Source organism: Tenrec ecaudatus, chromosome 14, assembly GCF_050624435.1.
Source record: "Tenrec ecaudatus isolate mTenEca1 chromosome 14, mTenEca1.hap1, whole genome shotgun sequence".
Lineage (NCBI taxonomy): Eukaryota > Metazoa > Chordata > Mammalia > Afrosoricida > Tenrecidae > Tenrec > Tenrec ecaudatus.
The window spans coordinates 46,988,247-47,011,816 of record NC_134543.1 but is presented as its reverse complement, the minus strand read 5'-3'; the positions used below and the strand labels follow the sequence as shown (position 1 = coordinate 47,011,816).

At 47.0% G+C, this 23,570-nt stretch overlaps 1 protein-coding gene across 2 annotated transcripts in view; it reads right to left on the bottom strand.

The window, feature by feature from the left end:
- ARMH4 (armadillo like helical domain containing 4) overlaps window positions 1-23,570 on the bottom strand; it is a 157,805-nt gene that overhangs the window by 110,120 nt on the left and 24,115 nt on the right. For both annotated transcript variants that reach the window (XM_075530529.1, XM_075530528.1), the window contains exon 4: window positions 21,824-22,024. In XM_075530529.1, the coding sequence (XP_075386644.1) occupies window positions 21,824-22,024 (201 nt within the window). The remainder of the gene's footprint in view (window positions 1-21,823; window positions 22,025-23,570) is intronic.

The window sequence follows — 23,570 nt, the reverse complement described above, 5'->3', positions numbered from 1 at the left end:
CTCAGACACACCGTCCACTGCAGCAGGCGGGAAGGCAAACAGCAGGCACGCATACAGGGAGGTGGGCAGACTTGGTGGTGGGAAGGTGCGAAAGTTATCTTCTCGTTGCTTCGATTTCTCAGTCAAATTAGAAACGAGGGGGGGGGAGAAAAGTGCGGGGAGTTTGAGGCGAAAGGACAGCGTGTGGCACAGTCATCTTCGAGAGTAGGTGAGCGAGTTATCACAGAAATGCGCAGGAGGGCCGGGCGGCCCGAGGGTCCCGCGGGAGGTCTGACATCATAAATGTAACGGGAGAGCCAGCGAGAGAGCTGTGTGTCTTTCTGCCGCCACGTTCAGCTGTGAGGGTGCAGGCGCGGAGCAGAGAGAGCAGAGATGGGCGCAGGAGAGCCCAGCTGGGGAAGGGTAGCTGACAGGGCAGAGATGGTACAGATGGACCTGGGTCCCTGATTAAAGAGAACTTGGAGGCTATTTGGACAGAGCAGCAGTGGTGGGATCAGTGGATTAGGAGGAAGCTATTGGGGATCCTCTAGTCCTCAGAAATGGATCGTGGATGCAAAAGAATCTTTCTTTACTTCTGAAGTATCCTGAAATTGCCTTTAGTCCCCTTTGCTTCCCCCACTAACCTAAATGGTTTATAGTTGACGGGATAATTGTGTTAGTGTTACACAGATTCCCTAGGGCTACACGGGCAGAGTCATTAAGCCCCGGGTTTTCGGTTCACTACTGTACATTGTTCTGAGACCATGACTACCCATCGAAGACGACATCTACTTGGTCCTCGATCCCCTCCATTAATTCCTCCTCTTGAAAATATACAGTTATAAAAAAGTAAAACAGGTCCCCAAAGGCCTCTAACAGCATCATTTTGTCTCCCCAAGATAGGGCTGCACCCAAACTAGTTTGCGCCCCCTTCATCGGGCTTGGAAGACATTGCTAGGGTCTAGTGTTTCCTGAGACTTCCCATACAAATCCACCATGATCGGCCCTCCCCTCCCCTTATCTTCTTCCTTGTCCTGAAATGCCCACATTGAAATGTCTTCCTCGCGCCAGACAATAAAACTGGAGAGTACTCTCTCCACAACCACTCCATGGAGTAGTATACAACTGCTCTGCAAAAGATTGAGGGATTTTGAATTACATGTGGGGTGCAAGAACTAAGCCTCCAATCTCCAGGTGCTACCGATCCCCACTCTTCACTTCACAGCTACTTATACGATTAAAGACGCCGCGGCAGAAGAAAGGAGTTCCCGCAGCGCCACAAAGAGGGTGGGAGGCATGGAAGAAACACACCAGCCTGTGTGGCCACGAGCTGTCGAAGGGACCGGGCACCCAGCATCAAGGAACAAAAAATCATATCATTGAAAATGTGGGTGAGTGCAGAGTGAAAACTCAAACCCCATCGGTAGCCAACCGGACTCCCCTTACTGAAGGGTTGTGGGGAGGAGATGAACCAGGCAGGGTGCAGGGTAACAACAATGAAACATATAACTTTCCTCTAGTTCTTAAATGCTTCCTCCCTCCACTATCATGATCCCAATTCTACCTTACAAATCTAGCTAGACCAGAGGATGTACACTGGTACAGATAGGAACTGGAAACACAGGGAATCCAGGACAGAAGACTCCTTCAGAACCAGTGGTGAGAGTGGCGATGCCTGGAGGGTGGAGAGAATGTGGGGTAGAAAGGGGAACTGATTACAGGAATCTACATATAGCCTCCTCCCTGGGGGAGGGACAGCAGAGAAGAAGGCGGGAGAGACGTCGGACAGTGTAAGATATGACAAGATAATAATAATTTATGAATTATGAAGGATTCATGAGGTAGGGGGAGTGGGGAGGGAGGGGAAAATGAGCAGCAGATATTAAGGGCTCAAATAGAAGGCAAATGTTTTCAGAATGATGATGGCAACAAATGTACATATGTTCTTGACACATGGATGGATGTATGGGTTGTGATAAGAATTGTACGAGCCCCCAATAAAATGATTTTTTAAAAAGAAAGAAAGAAACTGGAAGAAAAAAAAAAGAGGGTGAGAAGAAGACAGGCTTCATACGAGTACGAGTCTTACAGTCGAGCCTCAGTCTCTCATGGTTTTTTCTGCCAGTGAATTGTCTTACTTCCCAGCAGCCTTCACTTATTTTGTATTTGTTCAACAACTTGAGTAGTGTGTCTGTCATCTTACCCTGGATGCAGGCCTGGAACAAAAGAAAAACTCAGGCTCATCTTTCCTCATTAGCGAAATCAGACATTTTATAGGAGCTTGACTGGGAGATGTAGAAAAATCCTGGCTAAAGGAAGGGTAGTTCTGTCCTCTGTTTAACACCAGTGACTAGCACGGTTCATGGCAAGCTGCAGTGCTCAGTGGGTAGCGGCTGAATGAGTAAATTAATTAATCAATGCATAAGTAGTGAGGTCGCTGCAGGTTCTTAACAACTAGCTAGATCTCGTTTAAAAGCATTTAGTGAACAACTATCAACACCTTCCTGGCTAATCTTGAAAGGCACGGACCAACAGGCACAAGGTGGACTCGCGGTTGAGTCATGTTCCAGTCAGAAAAACTGATGAGAAGGTCACTTCTCTCTCAGCCAGCCTCTTAACTAGTTGCACCCAAGAGAGGTAACGGAGTCACGGATACCTTTGAGTACAAAGGACAGTGGCTCATCAGAAACGCTCAGCAAATAAAACAGTGCCCCAAACAGTCATAGGATCCCCAACCGCCCCCTAAAACAAATGAACCAGTGAAGGGAAGTGCTCACGTTGGGTTCTCATGTGTGACAGATACACCTCACAAATCAACACCCAGGGGCCAGGCTCAAAGACGTGCCTTTGTCCTGAGAATCCCTGAGACAACACGACAGCCCCAGAGGGAGGGCTCTGAGAGTTCAGAGTTTGTTCTGGAACAAAAAGTGCACCCTGCTAACTTTTTCCCGGGTTGATATGAACAGATTGCTGCATGATATCACCCCAACAGTGATGCGCCAGCAATGCAAAGGACAGTAACAACACTTTCTGAGAAGCCACCCCAGTTGACGGGCAAATCTGCCCCCTCCCCCCACCTTCCACCACCACAGTGCACCCGTGTCACTCCCTAACACATGAGAACACACTATGCAAAGTTCCCTTTGGGCACGTGCTCAGCCAGCATCTCCTTGAAGAAGGCCACCCTTGGCCTTCAGGACACACCAGCAGGTACTACCTGAGGTTCCTGGCCATGGAGCTGAAGGATTTCCCCATAGGATTCTTACCATGTTTGAGTGTCTGCTCGCATGTCCACTGTCAAGAATTCTGACACCTTCTAGCGCACACCCGGTTTCAAGTGTCCACCAAAAACTGACCTTCAGTGTCCTCACAGTAGACAGCGCAGCATGCGAGGAGAACTAGGTCATGAATCAGTATCCAGTGGTTGTGCTTGAAGTGGACTGAAAGATTAGAAATTAGAACTGTGAAATGTTACGTGGAAAGGTCAGTGAACAGTGCCAGTTAGCCAAGAGACACTCAGTAGTATTGAGCAGCATGCCCATAGCTCAACAAAGACCGATGTCCTGTTGCACGTGGCAGGGGCAGAGTATGCATGGGCAGTCCCCCGCCTGAGCCAATTTTATCTGTCTGGTCACTCTCTGATATCTATTAACAGCTACTTCATAACATATAATCCCTTGATCTTACATCAACCTTTTCTTCTAAGGAACACGAAATGCTGGGGGGAGTGCGGGGGGAGAGCTCTGAACAGTACTAGCTAAGCCGGGGAAAGTTCTGTCTGTCAGCTTTGCTTTACTTGCAGTCTATTTAGCTGGTGAAGTAATTGCCTGGAGTAAACTAAAATGGACTTGTTCAGATCCAGAACTTCTAATTCCCCAGGTCAGGGGTCCCTGGGTGAGACACATAAGTACTTGCCTACTAGCCAAATGGAATCTCTGAAAGGTGCCTTGAAAGACAGGTCAGGCTCACTGCTGCTGCAAGGCCAACACCTTGAAGCCCCATGGAGTCGTTTAGTTCTTCTCTGCACACAGGGGTCACCGTGGGGAGGAAATGGCTCAAAGACAGCTAAGATCACAGATCGGTCTGTCTTGATTACTCATTGGAAATGCTCCTGCCTAAAATTCCCAAAAACCAAGAGTCTTCATTTGGTTGGGCACGAAGGTCAGATGTTAACTCCCAACAAGATCAAGAGAAGGTACGGGCGAGGCTGAGCCCTGTCGCCACAGCCTGAGAAGTCTCCACTCTGCTACCAGGTCCCTTCGCTGTTCAATAGGCAGATCCCCCCAAAGGGGCTCAGCTTCCACACTTGTGTTTTTAATCACAACTTAGACGACAGGGTCGCTGTGAGTCGGCACTGACTCGATGGCGGTGAGGTTCGTTTGGGGTGTTGTAGACTGCCTTAGATTTCTGCAAGACAGAGCATCCCGGAGTTGAAAAAGAAAGGCCCCCGGGCTGAGAATGTGTCCTCCCAACAATGGGGGGTAGGAAGGCCCAGAGCGGCCGTCCTCGCTCCTCGCCACAACCTGCCTATCACGGACTTAAACAAGAACTGGTCTCACCTATACCTTCCGCCTCAGGGACAGGACGAATTCGGATTCTTAGTTTTTGCCTACTCATTAGGTTTAAGGGCCCAGACTCTTTTCAGGGGCTTTTCAAACCAATTAAAAAGTGAAGAAGAGGCGGGATACACGGAAGGGTGGGGGTCAAGGAGAGGGGTCCCCTAAGGTCACTCAACAAGAAAGAGAAACAAAAACTCAGCGCCATCTGATGGAATGCGTTACCCGATGGACGGCGAACCACAAAACCAGCAGCTCCAGCCCGCCGGCCACGCTGCGGGAGAAACACGCGGCTTTCTGCTTCCGTCCGTGAAGATGTTCCAGCCTCGGAAACGCACAGGCCAGTTCCGCTGTCTCCACAGGGGTACTGCGAGGTACCAGGCAGAAGACTCAGCCTAGATCCCTCCTTCTCTCGCTTCCTCTCTGCAGAAAATAGCCATGATCTCTCCCAGAGGATGAGCGCTAAAGGAAACACTTGTTGTCATGTGGTTCCCTGGCACCGTATCATCAAAAGCCACTGTGGCAAAATGATCCCCACCGTGCAAACCGCCGCTGATGCCCTACGCAAGGAGCGGCTCTCGTTCTCCCGATGCTTCTCCGTCAACTGGAGCGTCCAATTGAACGAAAAAGCTACACCTGTCTTGACCATGTGAAGTGAATTTCCAGCAGCTGGCTCCGGAGATCAGAAGGGGCTCAAGGATCCCAGAAGCTTTCAGGGAAGGGGTGGAGGGGAGACGACAAAATCCAGCAGCAGCTCAGGACATTAAGCTGATTTAAGAGTTGATCGAATCTTATTATGTTTCTAAAGTCTGAACTAGTCCCACAGCGCAAGGCCTTACCATCTTTATCAGATCATATTACATACATACAAGAGAATTCATGTGCCATGTCTACGCGGTCTCGCATAATGAAATAAGCCGCAGAGAGCCCATCATTCAACGTCAGAACGGCAAAGGGAGCACTGCTATCGCATCCGTCGGCGTGGTCCTCTTCTACCTCAGTTCCTGCTTCCTCGGAATGCCGCACGAAATGACCGATGGTCACAGCAATGACTATTCTGGAACTTGCTGCGTTTTCTACTCCAACTGCGTACGTTACATGCATTTCCTTGTACAGAGCAGAGCGGTTCATTGTCAGTGCCGTGTGGTGCTCCAGGCGCAGATACCTCACACTGCCTTTTCACTTCCTTGCTTGCTGCCATCTTTCTTGTAGTTCTGTGCAGTGCTCCATTGACAAGCTTACACCCTTAGAAAGAGACGTACCCACAAGACATGCACAATGTCATGCCCTGTTTTTCTTTTGTCCCCTTGGTTCCCCCAATATCTTAGTCATTTTTTTTACTAGAAATTGAGACAAACTCTGTCACTTCTTCTATTGGCTCCATAAGGATTTTTTTTTTCAATCTTTCATCTATTGAAACCTTTCGTATTTGATGGTGTTATGGTCAGTTTTTCTTTATCTGAGGTCCTGGGTAGAGAGTGCGCAGATCAAGTGCCTGTCTTTGCTGCAGACTCTCAGTCATGGTGCTTGTTTTCTTGCTAGTACATGAATCCTTCATTATACTCTCATGTTTGCTTCCTTTTTTTAAGCTGTAGGGAACCTATGGGTCTTAATTGGGCAAATGTTTTCCCTGAGCAGATTTAGATTCGCTTCTATGGGGTGTCAGGATTTGATATCAACCTGGAACTACTTTGATCTCCTTTTAAAGACAAAGGCATAAAGTGAGCTTTTGATTTAGGTCCCAAGTTCAGACTCCTGATTACTGATACCACTATTGGCCCTAGTATACCTTTGCCTTTCATATTTATTTAATGAAACCCAAACCCATGGCCATCAGGTCAACCCTAATGCAAAGCAACCCTGTAGGATAGAGTAGAGCTGTCCCCTGTAGAACTCCCAAACCTGTAATCTCTGTGATAGCAAACCTGTAATCTCTGTGATAGCAGCTCTCCCTAAAGCAGCTGGTCAAGTTCAATCTCTGCTAGCAGCCAGGCGCTTACTCAGGGCACCCCTGGGACTCCCTCCTTTCCTTCAACACGACAGTAAGCTCTCTGGAGCTGGTCTTGCTTTTCACAGCTTCAGTTACCAGCAGCCCCCAAACTTTTCCATTGTTTGTCATTGGAAGCAGCACAGTGAAACCTTGTACCATCCCACCCATCTCAGGGCCAGCTTCCTGCTAGTCTGCTGGGGCTGGGCATGAGCCTGGAAGACACAGTTGGATGCGTGGTGGCGCCCTACCCTGCTGGCATCTGATGGGTGAATGCACCCTGCGTATCTGTTCTATGTGTGGATAGGGAAAAGCACAGTGGACACAGGGTTTGGATCTATCCACGGCTTCCAGCATCCATGAGGGTCTTGCAATACATCCTGTGCATATCAAGGGGGAGAGGCCTGTGCTCTCTTTGAATTAAAGGAGTATGATGACAATACCCTGTCCTGCAGCTGGTGAGCAAACTAAAGGACCAGACACATAACTACCCTCCCATTTACTGAATATTACATGATCCTTCTTGAGCCTCTCTTACCAAATGATTGGTATGTGTTTGGGCCGGGGCCGGACTAGGCAGCCCCCATCTCCTCTCTGGCTCCTCAGGAAGATAGAACTTCAAGGCCCCCATTTCCAGCCTCTCGGGAGGATAAATGACCTATTGAAGTATGCATCTTCTGCCCCAACATTCCAAGAAGCTTATCTCTCCAGACCAAGGCTGTGCAGCCCCTGTCCCAGCTCTCCAGGAAGGAGGCTGGCAAACAACAAAGGCACTTCCCATGCTCTCATCCTGACTGCAAGCAAAAAATCTCCCTTCTTGCTGTCAACGTCTACCTCCCTAGCTCGACCCCTATATACCTCCCACCGCCTCACCGACAAGCTGCGATTTCCCTGACCTAACTTGTTGGGTCTCAGAACCTGCCCAGGAGCTCAAGATGCTCCTGTCCCTTTCTCTGATCTCCCGTCCCTCCCAGGAGCTCTTTCCCTACCCTAATAAAGCCGCTCTTAACCTCATGTTCTTTGTCTCAATCTTATCTTGTTCAGTGTCTCGGTGTTGACCTCTCAGCAGGTTCTCCATTATCCTCCACAAATCCAGCCCCACTAACATTGAGCTGTCTTAATAGGCAGAGCCCTACAGTGATACTAGTCAGTGCTACAGCAGCGGTTCTCAACCTGGGGGTCTCGACCCCTTTGAAGGTCAAATGACCCTTTCACAGGGGTTGCCGGATTCATAACAGTAGCAAAATTATAGTTATGAAGTAGCAATGAAAATAATTTTATGGTTGGGGGTCACCACACATAAGGAACTGTATTAAAGGGTCGCGGCATAAGGAAGGTTGAGAACCGCTGCTCTAGAGTCTAACTCTTGTTCATTACACAACTTACTTTAGATTCAGATGAGAGCTTCTCTGTGTTTCTTTCTGGAAAATGAAACTACAGCCATGCTGTTTGACTTCTCAAGGATGCTATAAAGAAAAACACGAAAGCTACACTACTAAGTTATCCATATAGTCTAAGCTATCAGGAATAAAACCTTTCTCTGTGACAACTTAGTAGTCTTAAAGAATGTTTGCTTAAGCATGTATATTCAAGACTTGTATATGCAAATCCATATGCACTCTAAAGGGCAATGAGAGGTTGATTATTGATTTTGTCTAAGTATATACATAAGTGGATTTTCCCTTTGTGGTTTTACTGTATCATACCTGTGTCCCTTAAACTCCTTGAAGGCAGAGATGCTGTCTTGTTCAGCTTTGAGGCTCCAGCCCCAGGATCAAGCACTGTACCTCACATTAAAGAAGAATTCAATCTATGTCGATGAAACAGAAATAAACTCAACATCATCGCACCTTGCTCTTCAAAAAATGTAGCGATGCTTTCACAGAGCCCTGCTATAATTTGTAAGCGGCTCAGGTCATGCAATGGTTAAGCACTAAGCTACTCACTGAAGGGTTTGAAGTTCCAGGGCTCATGAGGGAGGGGGGAGCAGGGAGGGAGAGGAAAATGAGGAGCTGATACCAAGGGCTCAAGTAGGAAGCAAATGTTTTGAGAATGATGAGGGCAACAAATGTACAAATGTGCTTGACACAATGGATGGACGCATGGATTGTGATAAGAGTTGTACGAGCCTCCAGTAAAATGATTTTAAAAAGAAAAAGAGGAAAGTCCTCAACAAGGTGGATGGGCACAGGGCCTGCAACAATGGTTCACACATAAGAGCCGGTGTGAGGAGGGCACAGGACTGGGTGCCATTTGGCTCTTTTGTGCACAGGGTCACGATGGGTCGGAACTGACTCACGGCAGGAAACAACAACAGAGACAAGCAATAATACAGCTAAGTGCTTATTCATGATGGGGCCAGGTTGTTCATTCCAAACCAGAACCAGAGCTCTGTTCTACTAGCTTGTGTTGCTCACCAGGGCAAGCTTTGTCGAGGAGAATTGTCCCTGTTTCTCTTTCCTGCCCCCTTTTAAAGTTAATTTCATGAACCCCAAAATCAAATCAGTTACCATCATGCCCATTCTAATTCATGACAACCCCTTATGTTGCTGAGTTGAATTACATTCCATGGACTTTTTTAAAAGGTGACCTTTGGGAAGCAGACCTCCAGCCTTTCCTTGAACATAATAACAGCATTCAGGATGTCACCGGACCGGGCAGCATTTTCTCTGTTGTCCATGAGGTCATTATGAGCTGCAACGAACTTGACCGCCCCTAGCAACAGACAGCATGGGGAGCAGACAGCCCTGTTTCCGTTTTTTTTCTTGTTTGGGGGAGGGGACTGCAGAATAAGAGAGAGCAGCAACAAGGCCCCTGGCCTGGCCACCTCTCCTCCTCTGGCAAAATCTTGGCAATTCTTGACACTGGTTTTGTAAAGGAATAGAATAAAGCTATTCCGGAGATGTCAGTGTTGTAGGAGGTACAATGGCTGAGAAACAAAGGTGCTGGTTAATCTAGGCAGACCGGAAGTAAACCTTGCAAGAGAAATGTTAGGTTTACAAGTCCGTTGATTTTCCTTTTTGAACCTTATAAGGCCACGCAATTGATGCATTGTGTGGTTTTCTAACCTTTTTCTTTCTTGGAGCACAGGACTGCATTTAAATGTTAAAGCCGACTGACAAAGCAACGTCATGGTTAGCAAGACCACCACCACCATTGCCATCGTGTCAACCGCAACTCCTAGCAAACCTACCCAACAGTACAGAACTGCTGTAAATCATCACAGGGGCGGGGAGCTTCATCTTTCTGCCATGGAGTGGCCAGTAGTTCAAACCACTACCTTGAAGCTAACAGCCCGTGTTAACCCACTATGCCAACAGGGCTCCTTACAGTTACAACAATAGCCGGAGAAAGGGCAGCTGATAATTCTTACACGAATTTGTCCATTCATTGCTAAGGTTCATAATTAACTTGTACTTCAAAGCAATAGAAGCTTCATGATTACCCTAGGAAAAGGATACACATATACATGCTTAAATCAGTTCTTGAAAAAGCATGCCCTAATTGTCTGAACCTAATTCTCAAATAACCTTTGAAGTCTGCACCATCTACTATGCGGTCCTAAGCTCCATGTCTGTTACAACAACTGTAAGACCATACACACGTGGAAGGCTCTCCTTGAGTCGGTCCCCTCAGGGGTTCTCAGCCCTGGAGCACAAGCCGGATGAATCATTCTGAGCAGAGCCTTCCTCCTGGGCTTCTGAGTAGCCCTCTACACAGACACGGGCACAATTTCATATGAATTGGGTGTCAGCCCGAGTCCCTGAGCCTTGTCTACTGTTATTAAAAACTATGCTTAAGAAACAAATCAGCAGGTATAGCTGTAGCCCAGGTGGGGACGGAGCATGGTAGTGGGGCAGGAGGAAAGTCAAGGGAGATGGAGGAAAGAGCTAGGAGTCAAAGGGCATTTATAGAGGTATAGACAAAGACATGTACATGCAAATATATATATATGAGGATGGGGAAATAGATCTATGTGTCTATATTTATAGGTTTAGTATTAAGGTGGCAGAAGGATCTTGGGCCTCTACTCAAGCACTCCCTCAATGCATGAATACTTTTTTTTTTATTAAATTGGCACTGTACGATGCTCACCCTCCCAACACAACTGCTGAAGCCAAAGCGGGTGAACAAGTAAATGTGGTGAAGAAAGCTGATGGTGCCCAGCTATCAAAAGAGATAGTGTCTGGGGTCTTAAAGGCTTGAAGATAAACAAGCGGCCATCTAGCTCAAAAGCAACAAAGCTCACATGGAAGAACACACCAGCCTGTGTGATCACATGGTCCCGAAGGGATCAGTTATCAGGCATCAAAGAACAAAAATCATATCATTGTCTGCACACCTCCATGATACGATGGCCGAAGACAAACGGGTGCATAAGCAAATGTGGCGAAGAAAGCTGATGGTGCCTGGCTATCAAAAGAGATAGTGTCTGGGGTCTTAAAGGCTTGAAGGTGAACAAGCGGCCATCCAGCTCAGAAGCAATAAAGTTCACATGGAAGAAGCACACCAGCCTGTGCGATCACGAGGTGCCAGAGGGACCAGGTATAAGGCATCATCATGCAAAATATATATATATATATATATATATATATATATACCATAGTGAATGAAGGGGCAAGTGCAGAGTGGAGACCCAAAGCCCATTTGTCGACCACTGGAGATCCCCTCATAGAGGGGTTTAGGAGAGGAGATGGGTCAGTCAGGGTGCGATGTAGTACCGATGAAAAACACAGCTTTCCCCCAGATCCTGGATGCTTCCTCCCCCCAACTACCATGATCCGAATTCTACCTTGCGGGACTGGATAGGGCAGAGGTTGTACACTGGTGCATGTGGGAGCTGGAGGCACGGGGCGTCCGGGGTGGATGATGCCTTCAGGACCAGGGGTGTGAGGGGCGATACTGGGAGAGTAGAGGGTGAGTGGGTTGGAAAGGGGGAACCGATTACAAGGATCTACATGTGACCTCCTTCCTGGGAGACGGACGGCAGAGGAGAGAAAGGGAGACTCTGGATAGGGCAAGATATAACAAAATAACAGTCTATAAATTATCAAGGGCTCATGAGGGAGGGGGGAGTGGGGAGGGAAGGGGAAAAAAAAAGAGTACCTGATGCAAAGGGCGTAAGTGGAGAGCAAATGCTTTGAAAATGATTAGGGCAAAGAATGTACGGATGTTCTTTATACAATTGATGTATGTATATGTATGGATTGTGATAAGAGTTGTAAGAGCCCCTAATAAAATGTGGGGGGAAAAAAAGAAATCATCCAAAAGATATAGCATCTGGGGTCTTAAAGGCTTAAAGATAAACAAGCGGCCATCTAGCTGAGAAGCAACAACGCCCACATGGAAGAAGCACACCAGCCTGTGCGACCACGAGGTGTCAACAGGATCAAGGATAAGGCATCAAAGAACAAAAAGTCATATCTTTGTGAATGAGGGACAGTGCGGAGTGGAGACCCAAAGCCCATTTGTAGACAACTGGACATCCCCCCCCCCCCCTTACAGAAGGGTCATGAGGAGGAGACGAGCCAGTCAGGGTGCAGGGTAGCAATGATGAAACATAAAACTTTCCTCTAGTTCTTTAATGCTTCCTCCCCCCACTATCATGATCCCAATTCTACCTTACAAATCCAGCTAGAACAGAGGATGTACACTGGTACAGATAGGAAACACAGGGAAACACAGGAAACACTGGAAACACAGGGAATCCAGGGCAGAAGAACCCCTCAGGACCAGTGGTAAGAGTGGCAACACCGGGAGGGTGAAGGGAAGGTGGGACGGAAAGGGGGAACCTGTCACAATGATCTACATATAACCCCCTCATGGGGGACAGACAACAGAAAAGTGGGTGAAGGGAGACATCGAACAGTGTAAGACATGACAAAATAATAATAATTTATAAATAATCAAGAGTTAGTGAGTAAGGAAGTTAGGGAAGGAGAGGGTGAAATGAGCTGATACCAAGGGCTCAGGTAGAAAGAAAACATTTTGAGAATGATAGCAACAAACATACAAGTGTGCTTGACATAATGGATGGATAGATGGATGAATTGTAATAAAGAGTTGTATGAACCCCCAATAAAATTATTTTTAAAAAAGAAACAAACTAGGCAGGAAACTAATTAGAAAAAACATATTTGGTCTTACATGTCTACAGAATAATTTGCTGCCAGTGTGGGTGGGTGTGTTATCTATTCCTCAACTCTTTGGAATTTGTCTCCACATTATTTCATTGATCACCACTATTTTATGTAACATGGTGGCTGTGGGTTAGGCCCTGGGTTACTAACCACAAGGTCAGCAGTTAAAACCCAGCAAGTTCAACAGCAGTCGGTGGTGGGCTCTTTATGGAAATATTAATAGAACAATGAGTATGGATATATTTACAAATCTGTACTCACACACACATATAGGACATATACAACCATACATACCGAATCTCTGTGTCTCGTGATACTTTTTGTTTTCTACCTTGCAATTCTATTATTTCTTCCTTCTTCTCCTGAGAGGTCAGCTGTTCAAACCCACTGGCCCCTCAGTGGGAGAAAACTGAGGCTGTCTGCTCCCATAAAGAGGTAAAGCTCTCAGGAACCCTATATTGGGTCACCATGAATTGGAATTCTCTAAATGGCATTGGGTTTGGGTCTTGATCATCTCCCAAAATGTAGGCTCCCTATGCAGCAAGATTCAAACACAATTCTTCTTTGTATAAACGGGCTTCAAAAATTTCCTGGAAGAATTCCATTACCCTTTCATTCCACTCTTCCACAAACTGTAACAGAATCACCAACGTCATGCTAAGTGCACACCTCACTGAACAAATCCATACCACGGTTGGGGTGGGGAGAAGGGACAGTGTCTTATCCTTCCCTAGCATATTTGGCAATACATTATTAGGAGTTCTGTGTGTTCATACTAATCAAGTTACCTAATTAAAAGGTTTATTAAATTCCCATTGTTTGGACACACTAGGCATCTGGAGAAACAAATTCAGGATTTACATCAGTCACCACTAAAATCAAAAGGGGTAACTCTTCTCTCCACGCCTTCCCCAACCAGTTGCCCTCAAGTCAACTCCAACTGTAGGAGAGCCCATTCGTACAGGGCACAGCCCCATAGGGCTTGCAAGCCTGGGTCCCTCGGCAAGTGGATTGCCAGACCTTTCTGCCCAGTCATCTCCAGGTGGCTTTGGATGATCCATCTCTCAGTTGCCAGTCGAGCATTTAACTGTTTGAGTTAAGGTCATCTCGCCCAGGGATGACATTCTTTCCCCCATCTGTGTGTTATTTAAGTGGCTGTCATGAAAATAAAAACAAAAGCCAAAACTGGTGCTCTGTCTCTACATAATGAAAGTGAGCAGCCTTAATCTCAGACCACAGTACCAAGGGTAGCAGTGGATGGTTCAAGTGCATCACAGTCCACTTGGCCTTTCCATCACAGACCACAGAGCAGCACCGAAGATAAGTCATGCCAACTCCATTTTCTGCAGATGGCCTCGAGAGCAGATTTTCCAGGACTCTTTCTCATGTACCCATGCACCTTCGCTAGATGACATCATCTGAATTGAAAAGTCACTTGAGAATTGTGTGTGTGTGTGTGTGTGTGTGTGTGTGTGTGTGTGTTGGTGTGGGTTGCAGGGAGAGAAAAGAAAAGTGCTTTCTCAAAAAGAGTGCTTATTTGGGAGGTGCCCCAAAAATTGATTTTGTGAATTAAGGTGCAAGTTGTTGATAGCATACACTCTTCCCCTAAAAACTGCATGAGCCCATTTGTATTCTCAGTGGAGCTATTAATGAAAAATATTTAAGACGTCTCTCGAATACATTTCCCAATTCACTTCTGATTGACCAATGAAAGGGGTGATGCTTTCTGGCTGCGGTATCAGCTGAGGCCACCACACAGCTGAAAAGAGCCCTCCGTTTGGAGAAGGAAGGCACACTTTGCAAACAGGACTTGCTCCTCTGGCGGCCCTGCTACCAGCAGAAAGGATCCCTGGGAGAGTGACAGAACTAAGAGCCCCAGATAAGAAAGAAAAGATAACACCGCTATCTCTTCAGAAGAGGGGATCAAGAGACACATTGAACAGATGTTGGAAGCCGCCTCAGAGGACCTCTGTTCTCATGCAGAAAACAGTCATGACTTTTATTGAAGATGCACACGCACACACGTGCAGGAAAATGGATGTCACTGCAAGAGATTAAGAACAAGCAACACACACACACCAAAAAATGAACAAGCAACAGGGCTCAATCTGACCCCACCCCACCGAGGAAAACACTAAGGGCATGCAGCAGAACAGCAAAGGGAGCAGAGCAAGGAAGTCCCAAGGAGTACCAAAAAAATAAACTTTGAGACCAGCGCATGGCACTCCATCAGACTTGACCGGAAAACATTCTTAAGGGTCAAGAAACAGACCTTTAACTATTGGCAGGCTTTTCTGTTTTTGTCATTGTTTTTTGTTGTGCCTGTTTTGTTTTTTTGCTTTGTTTTGCTCGTCTTGGTTTTGTGCATATCATTATTTCTGCAGGTCTATCTAGATAAGATAGGCTGGATAAACAATCTGGAGGAGAAAACAATGGGACTGACAGTTTCAGAGGGGCATGGGAGAGGGGTAGGTGGAGGAAAGTAAGTGATGTTAACAAACCCAGGGACAAGGGAACAACAGGGATCCAAAATCAGTGGCGAGGAGGGTGTAAGAGGCCTGGTAGGACTTGATCAAAGGCAATGAACCAAGAGGAATTATTGAAACCCAAATGAAAGCTGAGCATGATAGTGGGACAAGAGGAAAGAACTAGGAGGCAAAGGGCATTTATAGAGGTTTAAATACAGGCATGTACATATGCAAATATATTTATATATGATGATGGAGAAATAGATCTATGTGTATATATTTACAGGTTCACTATTAAGGTCACAGATGGACATTGAGCCTCCACTCAAGTACTCCCTCAGTGCAAGAACACTTTGTTCTATTAAACTGGCATTCCATGATGTTCACCTTCCTGACACGATCACTGAAGACAAAGTGAGTGCATAAACAAATGTGAAGAAAGCTGATGGTGCCTGGCTATCAAAAGATATAGCATCTGAGATCTTAAAGGCTTTAAGGTACACAAGCGGTCATCTAGTCAGACGCAACAAAGCCCACATGGAAGAAGCACACCAGCCTGTATGATCACAAGGTGTCGAAGGGATCAGGTATCAAAAAAAAAAAATCTTATCATTGAGAATGAGGGACAGTGCAGAGTGGCGACCCAAAGCCCATCTGTAGATAACTGGATATCCCCTTACAGAAGGGTCACTGGGAGGCAGTGAGCCAGTCAGGGTGCAGTGTAGCAACAATGAAACATACAACTTTCCTCTAGTTCTTTAATGCTTTCTCCCTCCCACTATCATGATCCCAATTCTACCTTACAAATCCAGCTAGACCAGAGGATGTACACTGGTACAGATAGGAACTGGAAATACAGGGAATCCAGGATAGACAAACCCCTCAGGACCAGTAAGAGTGGCGATACCAGAAGGGTGGAGGGAAGTGGGGTACGGACAATGTAAAACATGTAATAATAATTTATAAATTACCAAAGGTTCAAAAGGATGGGAGAGGAGGGAGGGAGGGGGGAAATGAGGAGCTGATGCCAAGGGCTCAAGTAGAAAGAAAATGTTTTGAGAATGTTGGCAACAAGTGTACAAATGTGCTTGACACAATGGATGTGTGTATGGATTGTGATAAGAATTGTATGAGCCCCCAATAAAATGATTAAATTTTTTTTAAAAGAACAAGCAACAGAATAATGGCTGCTTTCTGCCTGGCTGGCAAAAAGGTCAAACATTTCTTAAACGTTAAAACCCAAATATAAAGATAGTCAAACTGGCCTTCAAAATGCAAGGAAAGGAAATAATAATAATCTGTTAAAAAAGGGGCCGGGGGAAGTACACCAAACAGTACGAAAGATCGAGGTTGTTTTCTCAAGTGAACCCTGACTTCTCTGCTGGAAACACGATTTTGAAATCTCTTTACAGGGGAGCACTGCCACACTATTTTCCCGGGAGCAGGTGATCAAGGGTTTTCTACGGAGGAACTGCTGGGGAGGTCCCACCTCCGACCTTGGGTTCGCAGCCCAGTTCTCCGGCACGGGCCAGCACGGGCTCCCTTCTGTAAAGGCTCACCGCATCAGGAGCTGAACAGTGTCCCCAGAAAGACTTGTTGAAATCCGAAGCCCTGATACCAGGGAATGGGACCACGTTTGGAAATAGGGTCTCTGGTGCTATTAGCTAAATGGCCATGAAGTCCCGCTCGATGAAATCAGAATGCAGTCTGACAGCTCGCTGCCAGAGCATTGCTTCTGACTCGTGGCAAGCCCAGGGCTGCCCAGGGTAGGAGGGTGCTCCGTAAGGCTTTCAATGGTTGGGGTTTTGTTCAGGTGTAGATCACCCAGCTTTCTTCTGAGGCATTTGGGTTGCCTCGGGAGAGATTTGAAGCATTGAGTTTTGGTTAGCAGATGGACAAAATAACCATGTGCACTACACAAACCAAACAAACAGACAATAAAACCCTCACTAGCAGCAAGTCAACCCTGTCTCACAGCAACCATCCGGGATGGAGTGGAACTGTCCCTGCGGGATTTGAAGACTGAAGACCTCCTCCCGGGGAGCCGCTGATGGTTTTGAGCTGCTGACCTTGTGGTTAACAGCGGAACACATAGCCCAGTATGCCACCAGGGCTCGCTTAATGCCACCCAACCACCTGCAGCACCCAGGGACCCCCGTTTATTATCCTTTAACGGCTAACCAGAGCGGGAATTCCCACACGGGTCCTCTCTCTTCTTAGATGCCTGGTGTCTTACAAGAACCTGGCACTTTGCCGTGTCCTGATACAAGGGGAGACAGAGACAGAGGGAGGACGGCCAGGTGACACTGTAGACAGAGTGATGTGCAACCATAAGTCAGGAAGGTCCAGGGCTACCAGAATCCACCAGACAAGGAAAGAGGCAAGGAAGGCGCTTCACCCAGAGTCTCCAGAGAGACCATGCCCTGCCGATCCCGCACTGTGGAACATCTAGCCTCCCAAAGGGCGCCCTGGTGCCACAGTGGGTAAAGTACCTGGCTGCTAGCCGGAAGGTTAGCAGTTCAAACTCATTCGTCAGTCAGTCACTCAGGAAAAGGGTGTGGCACAGTTAATTTTTTTCAACTGCTTCGGTAAAGATTACAGCCTTGAAGAAACTGTAAGGCAGTCTTGCTCTGTCCTATAGGGTGGCTATGGGTCAGATCTGACGGAGTGGCAGGGATTCAGAACTGCAAAAGAATAAATTTCTATGATCTTAACCTACCCAGTGCTACGCTGCTACAGCAACACAGGAAACGTTAAAGCTTGCCTCGGCCTGCCAGAGAGACAGAAAGGAGGGAGCAGGCAGGGGTCTGATAGATATCATTTGGTCTCCTTCTCGTCCCTGAGGGCGTCCTGCTGCTGTCGTGGGTTACGGACTGGACTGCGCAGTCAGCAGTGCAGAACCCCCAGCCCCGCTGCCGGCCAAGCAGGAGGCTTTCTACCACAAATGAGTCCGTTTCAGAAACACAGAGGCAGTTCGGAAACACAGACCCATCCTATGGGGCCTCTATGAGTTGGAGTCGTCTTGATGGCAGTGAGTTTGGAGTTTGTTATCCCTCAGAGTAGTGGCTCTCAACCTCCCTAATGCAGCTCCTCGTGTTGTGCTGACACACCCCCCGACCACAAAATCATTTTCGTTGCTACTTCATCACTGTCATTTTGCTACTGTTATGAATCGGGCGACCCCTGTGAAAGGGTCGTTTGACCCCCAAAGGGGTTGCAACCCACAGGTTGAGAACCGCTGCCTCAATGGTTAAATAGGCCAGTGGACTCCGGGATTTCCACACTGGTCCTCTTTCTTCTTGGTGCGTGGTGTCTTGTAAGACCATGTCACTTTCCCACATTTCAATGAGAAAAATATCTTATTCCCTGGAAAAATGTTCCTGTCCACAGGAGAAAAAAGATATCAAAGTAATAGATATGTTCGTGATATAATTAAATAAACGGAGACTCTCATGCCATTTGCCAATGCCCCACAGAGATGAAAGTGTGAGTGGCAGTGTGGGGCAATGAATCATTTTCACAGCCTTGCTCCCCACAAATGCCCACCTCCTGACGAAGGAGGACTAAGCAAACGAAGTCTTTAGGGCTCTCCATGGGAACTGGATAGTTTGCAAATAACACAAATAAGGTGCACGGCAACCTTATGAAGATAGAGACATGCAAATACGGTGTACGGAACCCTAATAAGGCAATTGGTCAGCTTTGCCATCCCACTAGGCTTGAAAGGAACCATGTCACAGAGGTGAGAAGGAGGGGACCGCACGACCACCACCCAAGCAGAAAAGGGAACCCAGTGCATCCTGTGAACATGGGGTCCCTGCCCTGACAGACAGACAGAGAGCTCCAACTCTGCAGGAGGCACAAGACAGTGAGAAGGAGTGGCAGAGAAAAGACAGCAGGGGGACCAGGGGGCCAGTGCAATTGGTCGCCAAGGCTGTGTAGCTGTTTACAGCAGCAGACTGCCCGGTGTTTCCCCTCCAAGGCCAGTGGGCCTACACTACCGGCCATTCAGTTAGCAGCTGAACACATTACCACTACGGCACCCGAGCACCTATTTAAGAGAAAAGATGCACTCCAGTTCAAAGTCTTGCTTAAATCCAACAACCTAGCAGAAAGAACATTGTGACACCCAAACTATCTTTCAAAAGACATCACCAGGATCATAGCATGAATAAAAAACTGACAAAATATATTCTAAAAAGAAGCTGAAATTTAATTAAATAAAAGAATGAAAACTCTGGGGTTATCTTGGGTGCATCAGGACAACGCTATCATATTGCAATAGAACGACCATCAGCAACTACATTTACTAAATGGTCATCATTTCACAAGTGTGGATTATTCATATATATAGATAATCTTCTCTAATAAGGAGTTCTAGTGTTGTAGTGACTACCGCCTTTATAACCAGCAGCTGCTCCAGGATTTCCCATTCCTGTAAACAGTTCCAGTCTCAGAAACCACCAAGGAAGTTCTTCCCTGTCCTATGGGGTCACTTGAGTCGGAACGGACTCAAGGGCAGTGAGATTTGCTTCCGTGAGCGCAGCTGGATGAAGCTGTTCTAACTCAAATTAAGTTGGGGAAACCAGCTCTTTGCGGATGGCATCAGGTGAGCCAACAGCTAATATAAATCCAGTCCTGATCTTCATCTGAAATGTAGCCGCTGAGCCTGCTTTTGATCCGTTCCTTAAGCCAGTACTCTACCGCGGGGTTCTCCACCAAAGCAAAAGTGAGCTCCCTGGTTGTGCAGTGATTCTGCTCTTGGCGATGCCGTGTCTGACCAAGTGGAGCTGCTCAGAGCGTTTCCTTGGCTGTAGTCCTTATGAAAGCAAACCACTAGACCTTCCTCCTGCGGCACTCCCAAGTGAGTTCAAACCGTCACCGCTCAGATTAGTAATCAAGCACAAACTGTCTCCGCATCCAGTGGCCTTGGAATTAGACCCTTAACATGTCACGTTGCTCTGTCACCGAACTGCCAGCGTGACTCTGCACATCCAGAATGAGGTCTGTTGCAAACTAACAGAACCATCCACCTTCCCTGCCAGGGTAATTGAAGAAATGGGAAGTTACTAGAACATCCTTTATCTTTGCTGCATCAAACAAAGCTAGGTCAGTGCCCACGGGATGTCCTGTCTTTCTAAACTAGTCAGAAACTGCACTACAAATCTCCGGGCAAGGGGGACCTGCTCCCAGGATGCAGAGTGCTGTTCACCTGCCAAAATGTGGATTCATTCCACGACGTAGGAGCCCTGCATCCAGCCTTCTTGCTTGGTGATGGGCAGCTGTGCCCCAGGGATCACTGTCAGCCGCAGAGCCAAAGCCCCACAAAGTACAGTGTGGCAGGAATGACCCCATCTAAATAATGAGCAGATGCCACAGAGACCAACATCCTAACCCAGAGAAGGGAGGGAGCGAGGGAGAATTAAGGACCAGAGCCAAGTTATTAAAATGTAAGCCACCTTCAAACTTGAACTCAGAAAAACATGGTGGGGAAACGCAAGTTTTCCTTTTACCCCAAGAGTCTCAATCCACCTCTATTGAATCATCAAAGGCCCTCACTGAAATTGCTGATGCCCGTGACAGAATGGAATACAGCCAATGCAGTGTACGACATACAGACTTCTAAAAGTTTGCGGGAAGACACAAGAGAGGACAGAATTTTTCCATGACATTTCTGAAGCCTCCTGGCTTGCTTTTTAAGATGCGCTTTGAATTGGGAAGTAGCCTATTATATACATTTTACCACAATGTTTAAAATTATTTTTTAATTTCCACCACCACCAAACAAAGCCAGGGTTAGCAGCCTCTCCACAGTGACTATGTCGGGGTCTCTGGGCATGGGGACGTTTTCAAAGATCCCCCAAGGTGATGCTCATACACGAACGACAGCCGAACACCACTGGTGGTGGCTGCAGGGTGGCAAACTTTTCCTCCAGGGGCCATATCTAAAAGCCTAGGCTCTCTGAGGCCGCAGTCTCGGTCACAGCTACTCAGCTCTGAAGGAGCGTGGCTGTTTCAATGCAGCATTATTTGTGATCACTAAAATTTTAATTTCATATAACATCTCAAGTGTCACAAACCTGTATTCTTGTTTTGATTTTTTTTTCAGTCATTAAAATTACAAAAGCCATTCTTAGCTTGTAGGCAATACAAGAACAGATGGCAGGCCAGATTGGGCCAGGTCCTAGTCTGCCCACCCCTGAAGTACAAATACAGATTGGACACACTTCCCTAATCTTTTCTCGAAAACAACACTTGCTCAGGGTTACGGGTTATATTGTATCCCCAGGAAGTTATGTTGAAGCCCTAAACCCCAGTACCTGTGAATATGGCCCTGTTTGGAAATGGGGGTGGGGGGTGTTTTATGTTAATGTGGCAGAGTAGACTAGGTCTTAAAGTCAATTCTTTCTGAGTGACGTTTATTAAGAGGCACAGACACACAGGTTAGGAACACCGACAAGCCGAGGAACACTAAGGACTGTCAGCAGCTACTAGAAGAAACAGAGGCAAAGAAAGGCCTTTCCTTCGAGCCAACACCCTGAATTCCAACATCCAGCCTCCTGAACTCTAAGAAGACAGATGTCTGTTCTTCGAAGCCGTCCCCGTGCAGTGCTATGGTTACTGCAGTACGAGCAAACCAAGACACAGGGATTCAACTGGTCCTGCAAAAGGTCCCCTTCAGAGCATGAGTACCTTCAGATTCAAGTTGGTCCAGGCCATAGGTGGCAGCTGTACTGACACGACTAATGGACGGACGGATGGTGCGTCTCTCAGAAGCAGGCAACGCCGGCGAAGCGCTGACCATCTGCTCCATCCCTCCAGGGAGGGTGCCCGGTGGGTCCGAGACCGATGTGAACAGCTCCTCACGTGGTCCTGTGACGCTGTCCACTATTTCTGAGGGAGAAAAAGAAGGCACGACTTGAGCTACGTGATCAACAAGTCTGCTGCTGTGAGGTGCCATCAAGTCGGTTCTGACCCATAGCGACCTGGTGCACAATAGAATGAAGCCCTATGCAGTTCCCCATGGTTCCCATGACTGAGCCGGTGTTGCGGGCATGGGACCAACCCACCTCCTGGAAGGCCTTCCGCTCCTCTGCGGCCCCTCTACCCTGCCTAACATGATGTCCTTCTCCACAGACCGATCTCTCCCCACAACATGTCCAAAGATCACAAGGTGAAGCCTCGCCATCCTTGCCTGATGTGCAATATCGGTTATGCGTTATGCATAACACAGGATGTGCTTTCACTTGTGATGCGAGACATAATTCCTCGAGCCGATATCTTCTACACTCACGCAGCAAACCTGGCACTGGGGCCATCGCCGCTTCCCCGCCATATTTACCTAAGCCAACAACGCTCTCCTCCCAAAACAGCACGCTGCCTCAAATCAGAAGGTTTAAATCTCTATCTTCCATTCGTTCTTTTCACAACAACAAAGATTTTGCAAAGTTTTGTACAATATATTTTTTAATAAATTTAACAAAATATCAAAGACTGTTTTCAAAAACCCAAGTGGCGTTCTCAAAATCAAGATAAATAGCAAGAGTCTAGCTCTCTGTCAGAAATGTGTTCAGTTTCAAAGCAGCCCAATTTTGCCCTGTGTGTCCCCAAGGCTACAGCCGCAGACCACTGTAGTTTGCAGGTGCAGTTGATCATAAGGATCTCTTGAGCTAATTGTTAAGATGTAGATTCTCATGCTTTCCACAAACCCCAACTCAGCTGACGGAGGGTCTTATTGGCAAAAAAACCTCAGACTGTATTTTTTAAGTGCCCAGGATATGGACCTACAGGCTCTCTCACACAGTGCTTGGGGGCGTATGAATTGGTGCGACCACTTTAGAAAACATACGCGCTTCACTTCCTAAAGCTGAACATGAGTGAGTTCACTGCTGACATATACTTATCTACCCAAGAGAAACGCTAGGAAAAGCATGTAGAAGAATGCCCCCAGTCATATTCAAAATAGGCAAATCTGGAAATTACTCAAAATGAACACTGGACTAGATGAATACACTGCAATCATTTTGTATTACAATATAATACAAAGTCAAAAATGTCCCTCGGATAATAATTATATCTTTTTATGAAGTTAAGCAGAGCTATAGTTTTAAGATGCATCCTCTTAAGAGTAAATACACTCCACAAATCCAGTGCCATCCAGTCAACATGGACTCACAGAGACCTGAGAGGGCGGCTCCCCAGAGTTGCCAAGACTGCCACCCTTCACAGGAGCAGAGAGCCTCACCTTTCTCCCTCAGACGGGGCGGGTGGGTTTCAACCAGTGACCTTGCTGCTATCAGCCCAGTGCGTAAGCCACTGCACCACCAGAGCTTCCGAAGACAAAATGTAGATGCAAGAAAACGAAATGAAAAGGAATTCAAGGATAAAGCTTGTGAACAGCCAGCTAAGATGCAGCTATTGGTTTCCCATGTGCTGAAGA